The following is a 12,199-nucleotide window of genomic DNA, read 5'->3' as shown; positions in this document are numbered from 1 at the left end:
GCGTGATGTGCTAGTCTGTGAGCCCTTGGTAAAAGGTTGTCTCAGACAAGGAAGCCTAGTTAGGAAGTTCAGGTTTCAGGTTGAAGTTGGGGTTGAGGCTTGGCTTAGGCTTAGGTTTAAAGTTAGCCTTGGGATTAGAGCTTGGGTTAGACTTGGGGTAAGTCTTGGCCTTACTTATGCTTGGTGAAGCCAAGAGTATCGTGTACGAGAATATTTCATACGTGGCCAACCATTATAAAAGTCGTACCGCTTTTTAAAGACTTAGCTATCCCAAATCCCAGAAATAGAGACATCTCTGAAAGCTGACTTCATGTTTCCCATCAAGTGGACTACCAAGTTGAAAATATGGCAGACATGGCGTACACCTTCGGGCTTCCCGACCAGTTGTTTGCCACCCTCCCCCTCAGCGAAGTTCCTTCCTCAGGAACGATGCAAGGAGCACAATTTCGGTTCCATCCTGCAACTTGTCTCGATACCTCGGCTCCTCCTTCCATTTAACGTACCCCATCCTCGTATACCAATCCTCGATGCTAGAACCCTTATCGGGAGCCTCCATCCCTCGCTCCGCGTAGAACCCACGCCACTCGTCATCCTCGGTATACCTCCTACTGAGAGCGGTGAGAGCCAGGGCCCTGCAGGCCGGGGATCCGTACGGTTCGACCCTTGCACGTTCCTCCAAAGCCTGGACAGCAGCTCTGCCCAGTCCGCCACGGCGATACTCGGGTAGGATGAAGAAGGTAGAGATCATCAGGACCGTCTTATCTGGGTTGGCCAGCTCAAGGTCTGGCGGATGCGCCGTGGTCTGTAGCGAGATGTGGCCAGCAAAGCGGCTCGTTCCGGGACTCTCGGCGAGTTCTGCGGGCACGATCCAGAAAAGAAACTTCGTCTTGTCGTCCATTCTTTTTCGACAGCCTTCTATGATCTCTACTTCCTTGTCCCACCCGCATGAAATTCGCTGTCTGAGGAATTCGTCAAACTCGGCTGGGTTGTGGAGATCCATCGGCACCAGAAGGCATTTTGTGCCAGCCCGGTTGACGCTCAACACGGTCGCTTCGAGGTTTGTCTTTCCCATTGTTGTTTATGATCACCGTGAAGTCTACACAGTGCTGAAATGACTCGAGGGAAATTCATCGTTGTTAGTTAAATAGGGTCCAACTGCCCCGCTGCGCCAACTCGGACTTCGGCCCAACTAGGCTGACCGATTACGGCATTGGGGGTCCAAAGTACGAAATACCGTGGCAGGTGGGGAAGTTCTATTAGCTTATGAAGAGATGGGCTGGTTGAGATGATCGACTGTGTAGTGTGAGTAGGCTCTCCTTCTTCTGCTTTTGATTCCTGTTGTTGTAAAATGCTTTAATTGCTCCCTTTGGTGTTGGCCTGAGATTTATTTCTGCTTTACTAACCCTAAACTCACCCCTTCCTGGTCTGCCTTGCTTACTTACATGTGGCATGGTTGAAAATACCAAAGGGGGCTGGGGTGTTCTGCGGGGACATGTAGGACTCTGCTGCTTTGCTTGGTGCGAGGCGACGCTGAAGAATACATTGCAGCACCAAAACGCCGGAAATACCAGCAGTCCTTCCGCCCTCTGGGGCCCTGGGCGGAAGCTAAAATTGCAGCGCTGCGAAGTGAGGATGTTCCTCCCATAAGCCCTCTCAGAGGTGGCTGGCGCAGTGACTCAGTGCTCTCCAGCCACTGCTGTGATTTCTTGGGGCTGTGTATGTACTTCTGGTGTATGGACAACTGCTGCCTAAATCTGCCGCTCCTGGTGCCTTGCTTACCACTGCAGTTGCATTTTGTCATTCAACCTTTTATTCTCCTCACTTGTTTTTCTTCTTTTTTTCACGGCTCTTCTTCATCTCACTTCGTAAGGTCGCTATCTCGTTTTCTGTGTATCCGCTCTCCATTCATTCAAACCCCCCCCCACCCCCCCCCGACTCGACATGCGACTCCTCAACGTCAAGACTCTGCAGTTGGAAGAGTTCAGCGAATATGAACTCCTCGTTCACAGAACGACAATTGAACAACTCGCCATAGCGACTGGCCTGCCCATCATCGAGTATGCCATTCTGTCTCATACCTGGGGAGAGGAGGAGGTCGTATTCGACGATATACGTCTCAATCTCAGGAGCACGAGGCGGAAGAAGGGCTTTGCCAAGATCAAGAGATGCTGCGACCAAGCCACCAAAGACGGGCTCAAGTACGTCTGGATCGACTCCTGTTGCATCGACAAGCGAAGCAGCGCAGAACTCACAGAGGCCATCAACTCCATGTACAAATGGTATCAGTGGGCTGACGTCTGCTACATCTATCTCTCCGATGTCGAAGCCGATGGGTACAGCCCGGCGGCCCACGAAAACGACCAATTTTCTCGGAGCCGCTGGTTCGGAAGAGGTTGGACGCTACAAGAGCTGCTAGCATCGACACACGTCAAATTCTTTTCCAAAGATTGGGAAAGTTTAGGTCCCAACATCGTGCGTCATAATTTCGAGCGAGACGAGGCCGACGACGACGAAAGCCAACTGTTGACGAAGCTGGCGAGAGTCACGAGGATCCCGTACGAACTTCTGTCCGGCCAAAGCTTCGTCGAACAGTATTCTGTTGCCCAGAAGATGTCTTGGGCGTCGCGGCGAGAGACTACACGTTCAGAGGATATGGCATACAGTCTCATGGGCATCTTCAAAGTCAACATGCCCGTTCTTTATGGGGAAGGACCTCTTCGAGCATTTCGACGACTGCAGCACGAAATCATCAAAACCACTCCTGATCAATCTATCTTTTGTTGGGTCGCTTACTTGCCGAAGAGATTTCCGGGCATCTTAGCAGAGCGTCCCTCGGAATTCGGAACATCATTCGACATCCAACAGCATCCCGAATCTGGGAGCGCTATATTTTCAATGACCAACTGGGGTCTCCAGATTCGTGGGTTGTCGTTATTCAAGGTTGAGGACGGTTTTCCCTTTGAAAGAGATTTCGAATTATACTTTGCGGTCCTCGGGTGCACCACAGAGACCAAGCTCGACGATGGCACAGCTCCCTTGGTGGGCATATACCTCACTCGGGTCTTAGATCCACTATCTGATATGGATTGCGGCGTATGGCGGAGAGTTCATGACACAGAGTGCCGAGTCGATCCTTCAGCACTCCAGAGACTGTTCTCGAAGGATAAGGAAATTTTCGTTGTCGAGACTGACCAGCTCATCGACCGAGAGCTGAAGGCAAATAGGATCAACGAGTGGGATGCTTCGTTTTTTAGAGCCTGGAGGGGGTTATACTGAAGCAGTTATCCCAATCATGGGGCCTTATTGATATCCCGAAGTGCGTTTCGTCGGAGAAGCGTACGTGATACCAGTCCTGGGGCATTGGGTACCTCTCCAGCATCGTCCTGGCATATCAATGCGCCTCTCTGCGTGTTTAGTAGAGATATACGTCTTGTTGCACACTAGGCAACGTCGGAAGCTAATATTCTTCATCGTCATCATATCGTCTCCCTGCAGGCGATGGTATCAAGCCCCGAAGCTACAGGGAGCTCCACCCAGTGCAGGGCCTCTCTAGTCCAATATTCTCAACATGGCGTTGCAAAACCTACAATACGATACGCAGCGAGAGGCGGACGTGTCCAAATCCAATCCCGTTGTGAAGTGAAATATTATTACACGTCGTTGAGGGATGATAATGGTGTTTAATATAGGCATGTCGAGCCCAAGAGCGACGGGTGGTTACACCCTAACTCGGGGGAAAGCGTGGAGACGGCCTTGTCGAGAACGGTATAGGGGTTTCGGGGCCTATGATAGGAACCTTCTATTGGCTCATCACTTGGATCTTTACAGGATTTGGGAATCTTTCTAAAACCAAGTCCGATGGTTTCTTATCCCACCGTCTTCCATGCTATCAGACAGTTCCCTACCCCTATTTGCCGTCTCCAAAAGTAATTACATCAAACAATCAAGAGAGCTGACGTCAGTCTCAATGCTTTTATTCCACGAGTCAGTTATCTTCCAGTCATGGTTTGAGGTACAATTGCCTAGCTGTTGGGGGTTGTGGCGGTTATTTATCCCTAATTACTGTCTGGATCAACGTCACAAGGCTCTATGGCAGACAGATCTGCAAGCATTCGTACGTAATTATGGATATAAGATCCTACGACCCTAGCGGGCCGAGGCCCGACCGGCGGTGGATATAAGGCAATGCGCAGCGATTTGGGGTTTGGGGTCGGGTACTTGCACCGACGTTGCAGCAGCCGTGATATTTTCCGCTTCGGAATCTGGCCATTTTCTCCTGCACGCTGTCCCGTGCATTACTGGCTCGGAGAACAACTAGAAAGTTGCCTCAGACTCCCTGACATAGGTAGCCTGTCAGCATATACGAACATGTCCAATCAGATAGCATCGCCAGTCGTGGACAGCACAGGCAAGACACGACTCCGCGCCTCGCTCGAACGCGCAAAGAGAGGCGAAGGCCCAAGCATAGGGCAATGGCTCGAGTTTCCAGGGTACTCGCTCGCAAGAACCGTGGCTCCGCTGGGCGAAGATGTGAGCTCTCTTCCCCCTGAATTTCCCCTGACTTGCCTCCTTTGCTTGCCCCAGCCATGATGATAACCCACATATTGCGCCTTTTTTATAACTAGTGGGTTCTCATCGACACCGAGCATGGCAACATCGACGACAATGAGATGTACCTCCAAGTCGGCGCTGTCTCGTCGTCAGGCGTCTCGCCCATCGTTCGCATCGCCGCATCGGAGCACTGGATGATAAAGCGGGCACTGGACTGCGGCGCCCACGCCATCATGGTCCCCATGTGTGAGACGAAGGTGGGACAATAACAACTACCACCCCCTTTCTTGCCCTTGCAACCCGCTTCTTCCCCTGAGCCTGGAGGATAACACGCAAAGGTCTGACCCCCCCGACAGGAACAAGCCGAAGCCATAGTCCAGGCTTGTAAATACCCCTCCCCGCGCTGGCCCCGCGGCATCCGCGGCGCAGGCGGCATGTTCGCGCCCGCGGCCTTCAACCAGACGGCGCGCGAGTACCTCGGGCGCGCCAACGACAACGTCATGGTGTGCGTGCAGATCGAGAGCCGCCTGGCGGTGCAGAACGTCGAGGCCATCGCCGCCGTCGACGGCATCGACATGCTCTTCGTGGGGCCGAACGACCTCGCCGCGTCGCTGGGCCACTTCGCGCTCGACCACGCGTCCGTGCCCGAGGTCCAGGAGGCGGCGGCCCGGGTCCTCAGGGCCGGGCTGGCTGCTGGGAAGTACGTTGGTCACTTCGCCATGGGCGCTGAGGTCGCGGCGCAGAGGTACGAGCAGGGGTTCCACTTTGTCAACTGTGGGGCTGATATCGTGGCCGTGACGGCGTGGATGTCGGAGGAGATGGGGAGGCTGAAGAGTCTTGTTGCGAAGGGGAGGGAGCCTGGGGAGGCGGAGGGGGGGAACTGACGAGCCACCTTGGAGAACTGTCGAAGAGACCACGAAAGTCACTCTCGAGTATCACCCGTAGATAAAGGGAGAGTTAAAGGGGGTTTAGCATCGCTTCTTTGTGATGTTCAGGCTCCTTGATGATCATCAACTTGCCTCATAGCACTTTGAGCATTGTTCAACTAGGATACACGATATTAGACTCATCATCTGTAGGCTACTCCTAGAAAGGTCATTAGAAATTAAACTGGATTGGGTTCCGTTGACAATCTTCCAACATTCAATCCCAACTCGTCAACCCGACGAAAACAACAGCCAACCTTCCACGGCGAGCAACCTTTCACGACGACCAACCGCCCAACACCCACCGCCGCATTAGTAAAGATACCTAAACCCCCTCCCCACCCTCGGCGCATCACCCTTCTTTTCGCCATCCTCCCCGCCAACCACCGAGAATCCCTCCTCCCTATCCAACTTCCTGTTCTGCGCGGCGAGGTAGAACCGCAGCACGAGTGCGCACACGCACGCGAAGCCGAGGATGGCGATCTGGGCGCCAAACGACTTGACGTACAGCGGGCCGTACTTGGCGGGCCAGATATACGAGCCCGGGATGCTGCCGATGTTGCCCATGGCGTTGACGATAGCGATGGCAGCCGCCTTCTTGGCGGCCGGGCGGGGGATTGTGTTGGAGATCCAGGCGAGCATGACGAAGCCTGAGGCGTAGCCGGCTGGGGGGAGGGAGGAGTGGGGTTAGCAATGACTTATTTTGGGTGGGAGACGGTTGGCGGGGTTGGGGAAAGAGACATACTTGTCATCATGAACATAGAGATATACCGCGGGGCCACAGTCGTGGTCGTCGCGGAGATGATGTATCCCACGATGCAAATGACGGCGGGGCCCAGGTAGTGGAAGAAGCGCTCTCCTGTGCGGTCTGCGTGCCAGGCATTTGGGAGCGATACGAGAATGGCCCAAATCCAGGGAGGTGCGGTGAGCAGGAGCGTGGTTGTCCTGTCATAGTTGAGGGCCTGCGTGATGGTCGGGAAGAAAAAGGAGAACTGTGGAGATTGTTAGCCGAGTTCAAAAATTGCTCTCCCCTTCTAGACGATCTCATCAACGGCTATACTACGCACACTCAATCCCATGATAGTCGCGTGGTAGGTGAGTCCCAGCAACCACACCTTGACATCCTTGACCGCCATGAGCAGCCCCTGCATGGCGGTGATGTTTTCCTCGACGGCATCACCGCCCGCCACGCCCGCATCAATCGCCAGCCTGGATTGCGCAATCCGTTTCTCCTCCCCCGACAGCCAGCGCGTCGTGGCCGGGTAGTCGGGCAGCACGAAGACGGCCATGCCAGCGATGGCGACGGTGATGGCACCCTCGATGATGAACAGCCACCTCCAGGCGGCGAGCCCGCGCACGCCCTGCATGTCCCCCAGGATCCCCGCGGCGATGAGGCCGCCAAAGGCCTGGGCGGCCAGGTTGCCGGCGTTGAGAATGGTGACGCGCAGCTGCATCTCCTTGCGCGTGTACCAGCGCGACAGGAAGTACAGGCTGCCCGGGAACAGGCTGGCCTCGACGCAGCCGAGGAAGAAGCGGCAGAGGATGGCGCCGACAGCGTTGTGGACGGCGCCTGTGGCCGCCGATATGACGCCCCAGACGGCGACACAGGCGCAGAGGTACCAGCTAGGGCGGGTGACGGCGTTGAGGATCAGGTTGGACGGCACCTGCATGGAGACATAGCCGACCAGCAGGATGGAGATGCACGTCTGGTACTGCACGTCGGTCAGGCCGAGGTCCTCCTCGAGGCCGCGCAGGCGCGCGTTGGCGAAGTTGTTGCGGTCGATGAAGTTGAGGATGAAGAGGATGATCATGATGGGGAAGATGCGCACGTCGATCTTGCGCACGAGGGCCTTCTCGACTAACGGGTCCCAACCCTGCGCGCCGCTGCTGCTGGTAGACTCGCCTTCTACCAGGTCGACGTCAGCCGCCGTGACGTTCATGTCGGCCGATTGGCGGCGGTTCTTTTCTGTCTCCATTCTGTGCTGTCCGCGGGTTATTTGACTCGTTGATGTCGCTCGTTGGATTGTCGAGTTGCTGGGTGATTATAACAGAACACGCAAGAGCGGCAACTCAGCTGTCTCGGCTCTCCCTTTTGGCCTGGATGGGAGCTTCCATCAAAGATGGGAGTCCAGCTGGAAAGCGATGGAGCATCCATCTCCCGGCACTAACTTAAGGTTATTGGGCACGGGAAGACGACCTTCTACGGCACGCTACTGCTAGTTGCTTGCCAAGGGGGGGGGGGGGGGGTTGTGACGGTCGCTAGTGGCTAGTGGCTAGTGGCCTGGGGAACGCGGTGAACAGCATGCAATGCAACCAAATGTCCAAATCTCTGCGCCGGAAGCGAAGCCGGCTGGAGCAGAATTGGGTTATTGATCGACGCCGGTGGTTCGACCCCCACCTGGCCGATATTGATGGCTGGGGTCGGGCCGGGGTCCGGGCCACCCGAGTGTGCCAACCGAAGCCAACATAATGGCGGGGAGGGCCGCATCGATGCTGCCCGGATCGAATGGGTTTAGCACACTGATTTTGAGCAAGTATCCGTATCGTGTGTGGCCCTGTCCTGCCTCGACCTCAATCACACACCACACACTTTCTCTCTCCCTATTCCCTAGCCCCTCCCTTGGTTACCACTGACCGCTGGCGACTGACCGATAACTGAACCCCTGCTCTCCACCCCTCACACCGGTCTCCATCCAAACTTGAGCTGTCACAAAACGCGGGGTCTAAACTCACATCGCCCCCATGTCCGCAGCACTTCCGAAGTCGAACCGCGCAGTCGTGTGGACCGGGGTGCGGAGGCTGGAAATCCAGCAGCGGCCCATCGTGGAGCCCGGGGAAGGCGAGGTGCTGGTCGAGATCGTGGCCACGGGAATCTGCGGCTCCGACTGCCACAACTGGGAGAGCGCCAGCGTCTCCCGCCAGCTGGTCCTGGGTCACGAGTCGTCCGGCGTGATCATCCAGGTTGGGCGTAACGTGACGGACCGGGCCGTCGGACAGCGCGTTGCCGTCGAGCCGGGATTCGCTTGCATGGAGTACGCCCTCACTGCCCTCTTTTGCGTCTTGCCGGGGTTGTTGCGGGGAGAGAGGTTGGGATAGGAGACAGACATACATAGTGGCTGTTGCGGGAGTGACCGAGAGAAAGCCGAAGAAGAGACGGGGAAAATGCTTGGCTGACAGTGACGCATCCTTGCGAACTACCTCCCATGACAGATGCGAGTTCTGCCTTCGCGGCAACCCCAACACGTGCGCCAACCTCCGGTACTGCGGCCTCGACCCAACCGACGGCACCCTCTGCCAGTACTTCACCTGCCGGGCGTCCATGACGGTGCCGATCCCCGACAGCGTGTCGTGGGAGGAGGCCGGCGCCATCCAGCCCCTGGCCATTGCAGTCCAGCTGGGGCGACGGGCGGCGCTAAACGCGCATCAGACCTTGGCCATCTTGTATGCATCCATCCCACCCCCCCTGCCTGCCTGCCTGCTTGCCTGCTTGCCTGCTTGCCTGCTTGCCTGCTTGCCTGCTTGCCTGCTTGCCTGCTTGCCTGCTTGCCTGCTTGCCTGCAATGCCAATATTGTTTCCGCCCCGTGCATCCTGCATGCAAGTAAGAAAGACAACATCACCCGCTAACGCATCGGCCCAACCCGCCCGCCAAATAAAAACAGCGGCTGCGGGCCCCTCGGCCTGCTCGTCCTGGCGGTGGCCCGGGCGTACGGCGTCGAGAAGGTGGTCATGTTCGACGTCGAGGAGTCGCGCGCCAAGTTCGCCAAAGAGTACGGCGCCGACGCCGCCATCGTGACACCCGCGGCCCCGCCGGCGTCGGTGTCGGGAGACACGAACGCGACGTTTTCGTTCGCGCAGGAGTACGCGGCGCGCATCATCGCCGAACACGACGTCGGAAACGGCTTCGACGTCGCGGTCGAGGCCAGCGGCGCCGAGATATGCGCCCAGATGGCAGTGTGCGTGCTCAAGGCCGGGGGCACCTGTAGGTGATCGATCAGTCTTGGCGTGCTCTTTTCGGCCATGATTCAGGGGGACGGACCTCGTGTGGCTGTGGCTGATGGTACTTTGACTACAGGTATCCAGGCTGGTCTGGGCAAGCCCCTGACAGCGGTCCCGCTGTTCCTGCTCACTGCCAAGGAGTTGACCATCAAAGGCAAGCCTTTGCCGAGTCTCGTGATGCCGGCTGCTGGCAATTAGATCTAACTCATCCCTTGCTGAATGTAGGAACGGTCCGATTCACCCCCGGCTGTTTCGCCGATGCCATCAGCCTCCTGTCCCGGAAGCTGGTCGACCTAAAGCCACTGATTACGTCCACGTACCCTCTCACGGAGGCGGCCAAGGCGTTCGAGGCGCAGCACGCGAGGAAGGATATCAAGATTGTTATCATGAACCAAAAGTGACGGGGAGTTTCGGTTCACGGTGCTTGTTGTATGTACATACACACCTACATAAGCGCGTAAGAATCCCACCAGGGCAAACAAGTATCTCCCCTAACAAGATATAACACTTGCTACTATATAAAGAGAAGCGTGGAAGAAATATGCAGAACTGAAAAGGCAGATGAGGAAAAAGGTTGGAAAAAGGGGGGGGCCTGTCCACTGGTGAAACCGCGCCACGGGTCTTCCGTCACCGTCGAAGAGTTGCTTGACAATCTTTCAGCCACACCCGAACTTAAGATGCCATGTGATTAAACCTTATAAGCCCTGCCCCACAACTCGACCGCCAACATAGAGGCTACTCTGTCAGGGATCATTTACCTTGGCTGTCACCCTGTGCATGAACCCAGGACCAGCCCACGCATCATATTCCGCGCTACACCAGACCGACAACCGACCGTCAACCCTCCCTCCCCTTCGCACCCACCTCCCTAACCCCCTCCCCCGCCGCCACAAACAACCCATTACTCCCGACGCACCGCTCATCCGCGAGCTTGAGCGCCGTCTCGACCCCCGCGGCGGGGACCCTGTACTCGAGGATCTGGCCCTCGCGGCCGGCCACGGGGTGCGGGAAGGGCAGGTACTCCGGCAGCAAGCCGAGCTGGCGCAGAGTCGTCGCCTGATCCCACGAAATGTGCTCGTGGCACAGCCTGTCGCCGCGCACGTTGACCACGGCCACGAAGGGGATGCGCACGGGGAGGCCTGTTGGGGGGACACCTGGGAGGCTGTTTTTGTATCCCGGGGGAGGGGGGAAGGGGGAGGGATCTGTTAGCCATGCTGGTGACGGGTCGGGGGCTGAACGACAAGGTATAGGGATGGGAATGCTTACAGCCAGTCAATCTCCATGTCGTGCGTGAACGAGTAGACGAACTCGTCCACAATGCGATCCACCCCGACAGTGCGGCTGACTAGCTCAAGCGCCGTGTCATCAGGGTTATTTAGGATGAAATGGTGGCGGTAGAAATCCGTCAGACGCTCTCGGCCGATGCCCCCAGTCAGCTGTCAACCACGCCGCGAATCAGCCAATGCAACTCCCCTCACCTTCCAGTATACAAGGAAGAAATAGGGGGAGGAAGGGGTGTGTGCGTAAGAAAGCCACCCACCGTGGGGACATGATTGACATAAGGCTCCAGCACCATAGTCCCCATCGTCTTCTCGACCGACCGATCCCCAAACTCATACCGCGTGTGCTCCTCCCAAATCTCCTCGAGGTCGAAAAGGGGCCCCCCGAGACGCCCCTTAACAAACCCAAGACTCCGACTGTGCGCCAGCGACGCCGCGCCCGGGACGTAGTCGCGCCCGCCGGGGACGGGGACCACAAACTCTGACGACGACGCCGCCGGGTACGCGTACACCTTGGTCGTCGTCGTCGTCGTCGTCGTCGTCCCGGGCGCCGCCGGGCGGGGGCCGCGCCTCCCGGGCTCGTGGACGAGCTGGGCCCGCGACGGCGACGAGAGCCGCCACGCCGACGAGAAGGCGACGCAGGCGACGATGGAGGGGGCCCCGGCGAGGGCGGCGGTCAGCTGCTCGGGAAAGCCTGGGGGGTACTGCTGGGTTGTACCGTAGACTAGGGGGGGAGGCAAGCCAAGTCGCTAAGCGTGCGTGTCCGGGAGGAAGATGGCGGGACTTGCGCGGGCATGGTGGCACATACCGAGTAGAGCGGTCTTGTCCTTCACGTCGCACTGGTCCAGTCCTCGCAGGGCCTCGATTGCCCGGCCCAGGCCAGCCCGGACGTCCCAGTCATCTTCATCCTTCCCGCCGTCCGCCCGGATCGCCAGGCGGACGACGGCGTATCCCTCCTCGGCCCACTTGTACTGGGGAGGTGGGTCGAGGGTCTCGGCTGACGGAAGGGCCGGAAGGTCGTATCCGGGATCTATGATGACAATTCCCGGCCCGTAACCACGGCGTGACAGGGGGGGTTGTAGGGAGGCGTTCGGCGCGAGCGGGACGAGGGGAGCGTCCGGGAGGGGTACAGCGGGGTAGACTCGGGTGGTGGCAGCCATGGTTTTTGGTCAAAGCTGGGGAAAGAGGGGTTTGTGGTCTGTGTCCAGAGAAAGCTCCGGTTCTAAGGAATACACGATATAGAATACCTATATGGACGACTACCTCTTTGTGGCCAGCCTCTGATTGACCTGTCAACCAAATGATGGCCGGATGACGACAAGACACTACCCATATATCGGATGGGGTCCCACCGACGGGACCATGTGGGGACGGAACCAAACTGAGGGCCAATTTTTCCTGTCTGCAGCCTATTTTAGTCTGTTATTGGAGTACAAATAGCTCAC

At 57.3% G+C, this 12,199-nt stretch overlaps 6 protein-coding genes across 6 annotated transcripts; 3 read left to right on the top strand and 3 right to left on the bottom strand.

Moving 5' to 3' along the window:
- Positions 1-207: 207 nt before the first annotated feature.
- QBC33DRAFT_530407 (uncharacterized protein) lies at positions 208-1,363 on the bottom strand. The gene has a single exon (XM_060427228.1). The coding sequence runs from the start codon at positions 1,070-1,072 to the stop codon at positions 404-406; it is 669 nt and encodes a 222-aa protein (XP_060286416.1). The 5' UTR covers positions 1,073-1,363; the 3' UTR covers positions 208-403.
- A 372-nt stretch (positions 1,364-1,735) lies between these two features.
- QBC33DRAFT_314517 (heterokaryon incompatibility protein-domain-containing protein) lies at positions 1,736-3,387 on the top strand. Its single transcript, XM_060423528.1, has one exon. The coding sequence runs from the start codon at positions 1,942-1,944 to the stop codon at positions 3,274-3,276; it is 1,335 nt and encodes a 444-aa protein (XP_060286415.1). The 5' UTR covers positions 1,736-1,941; the 3' UTR covers positions 3,277-3,387.
- Positions 3,388-4,226: 839 nt separating this feature from the next.
- QBC33DRAFT_609519 (2-keto-3-deoxy-L-rhamnonate aldolase) lies at positions 4,227-5,435 on the top strand (the record flags this gene model as incomplete). The annotated part of the gene is made up of 3 exons (XM_060432395.1): positions 4,227-4,530; positions 4,626-4,808; positions 4,908-5,435. Exons 1-3 carry the CDS (start codon positions 4,369-4,371, stop codon positions 5,433-5,435), a joined length of 873 nt encoding a protein of 290 aa, XP_060286414.1. The 5' UTR covers positions 4,227-4,368.
- Positions 5,436-5,551: 116 nt separating this feature from the next.
- QBC33DRAFT_530400 (putative mfs general substrate transporter protein) lies at positions 5,552-7,713 on the bottom strand. Its single transcript, XM_060427227.1, has 3 exons — positions 6,545-7,713; positions 6,223-6,469; positions 5,552-6,142 (listed from the first exon to the last, which is right to left on the bottom strand). Exons 1-3 carry the CDS (start codon positions 7,451-7,453, stop codon positions 5,790-5,792), a joined length of 1,509 nt encoding a protein of 502 aa, XP_060286413.1. The 5' UTR covers positions 7,454-7,713; the 3' UTR covers positions 5,552-5,789.
- A 268-nt stretch (positions 7,714-7,981) lies between these two features.
- QBC33DRAFT_530392 (alcohol dehydrogenase GroES-like domain-containing protein) lies at positions 7,982-10,086 on the top strand. Its single transcript, XM_060427226.1, has 5 exons — positions 7,982-8,509; positions 8,688-8,918; positions 9,138-9,457; positions 9,551-9,628; positions 9,700-10,086. Exons 1-5 carry the CDS (start codon positions 8,220-8,222, stop codon positions 9,873-9,875), a joined length of 1,095 nt encoding a protein of 364 aa, XP_060286412.1. The 5' UTR covers positions 7,982-8,219; the 3' UTR covers positions 9,876-10,086.
- On the bottom strand, positions 10,087-12,057 carry QBC33DRAFT_313977 (uncharacterized protein). Its single transcript, XM_060423526.1, has 4 exons — positions 11,563-12,057; positions 11,015-11,478; positions 10,741-10,910; positions 10,087-10,636 (listed from the first exon to the last, which is right to left on the bottom strand). Exons 1-4 carry the CDS (start codon positions 11,912-11,914, stop codon positions 10,312-10,314), a joined length of 1,311 nt encoding a protein of 436 aa, XP_060286411.1. The 5' UTR covers positions 11,915-12,057; the 3' UTR covers positions 10,087-10,311.
- Positions 12,058-12,199: the final 142 nt, after the last annotated feature.

The sequence above is a fragment of the Phialemonium atrogriseum genome (genome assembly GCF_030411735.1).
Source record: "Phialemonium atrogriseum strain 8032-3 unplaced genomic scaffold QBC33scaffold_5, whole genome shotgun sequence".
NCBI lineage: Eukaryota > Fungi > Ascomycota > Sordariomycetes > Cephalothecales > Cephalothecaceae > Phialemonium > Phialemonium atrogriseum.
This window is presented reverse-complemented; position numbering and strand designations above follow the sequence as displayed.

Excerpts from the sequence above, each read along its gene's own strand:
- QBC33DRAFT_313977 (XM_060423526.1), bottom strand. The coding sequence starts at position 11,914 with ATGGCTGCCACCACCCGAGTCTACCCCGCTGTACCCCTCCCGGACGCT. Across the intron at positions 10,911-11,014 it reads ATGTCAATCATGTCCCCACG|CTGACTGGGGGCATCGGCCG; the intron begins GTGGGTGGCTTT and ends CGTGGTTGACAG. Across the intron at positions 10,637-10,740 it reads GACATGGAGATTGACTGGCT|CCTCCCAGGTGTCCCCCCAA; the intron begins GTAAGCATTCCC and ends ATACAAAAACAG.
- QBC33DRAFT_530400 (XM_060427227.1), bottom strand. The coding sequence starts at position 7,453 with ATGGAGACAGAAAAGAACCGCCGCCAATCGGCCGACATGAACGTCACG. Across the intron at positions 6,470-6,544 it reads CGACTATCATGGGATTGAGT|TTCTCCTTTTTCTTCCCGAC; the intron begins GTGCGTAGTATA and ends CAATCTCCACAG. Across the intron at positions 6,143-6,222 it reads CTCTATGTTCATGATGACAA|CCGGCTACGCCTCAGGCTTC; the intron begins GTATGTCTCTTT and ends CCCTCCCCCCAG.
- QBC33DRAFT_314517 (XM_060423528.1), top strand. The coding sequence starts at position 1,942 with ATGCGACTCCTCAACGTCAAGACTCTGCAGTTGGAAGAGTTCAGCGAA.
- QBC33DRAFT_530392 (XM_060427226.1), top strand. The coding sequence starts at position 8,220 with ATGTCCGCAGCACTTCCGAAGTCGAACCGCGCAGTCGTGTGGACCGGG. Across the intron at positions 8,919-9,137 it reads CATCAGACCTTGGCCATCTT|CGGCTGCGGGCCCCTCGGCC; the intron begins GTATGCATCCAT and ends AAATAAAAACAG. Across the intron at positions 9,629-9,699 it reads CAAGGAGTTGACCATCAAAG|GAACGGTCCGATTCACCCCC; the intron begins GCAAGCCTTTGC and ends TGCTGAATGTAG.
- QBC33DRAFT_530407 (XM_060427228.1), bottom strand. The coding sequence starts at position 1,072 with ATGGGAAAGACAAACCTCGAAGCGACCGTGTTGAGCGTCAACCGGGCT.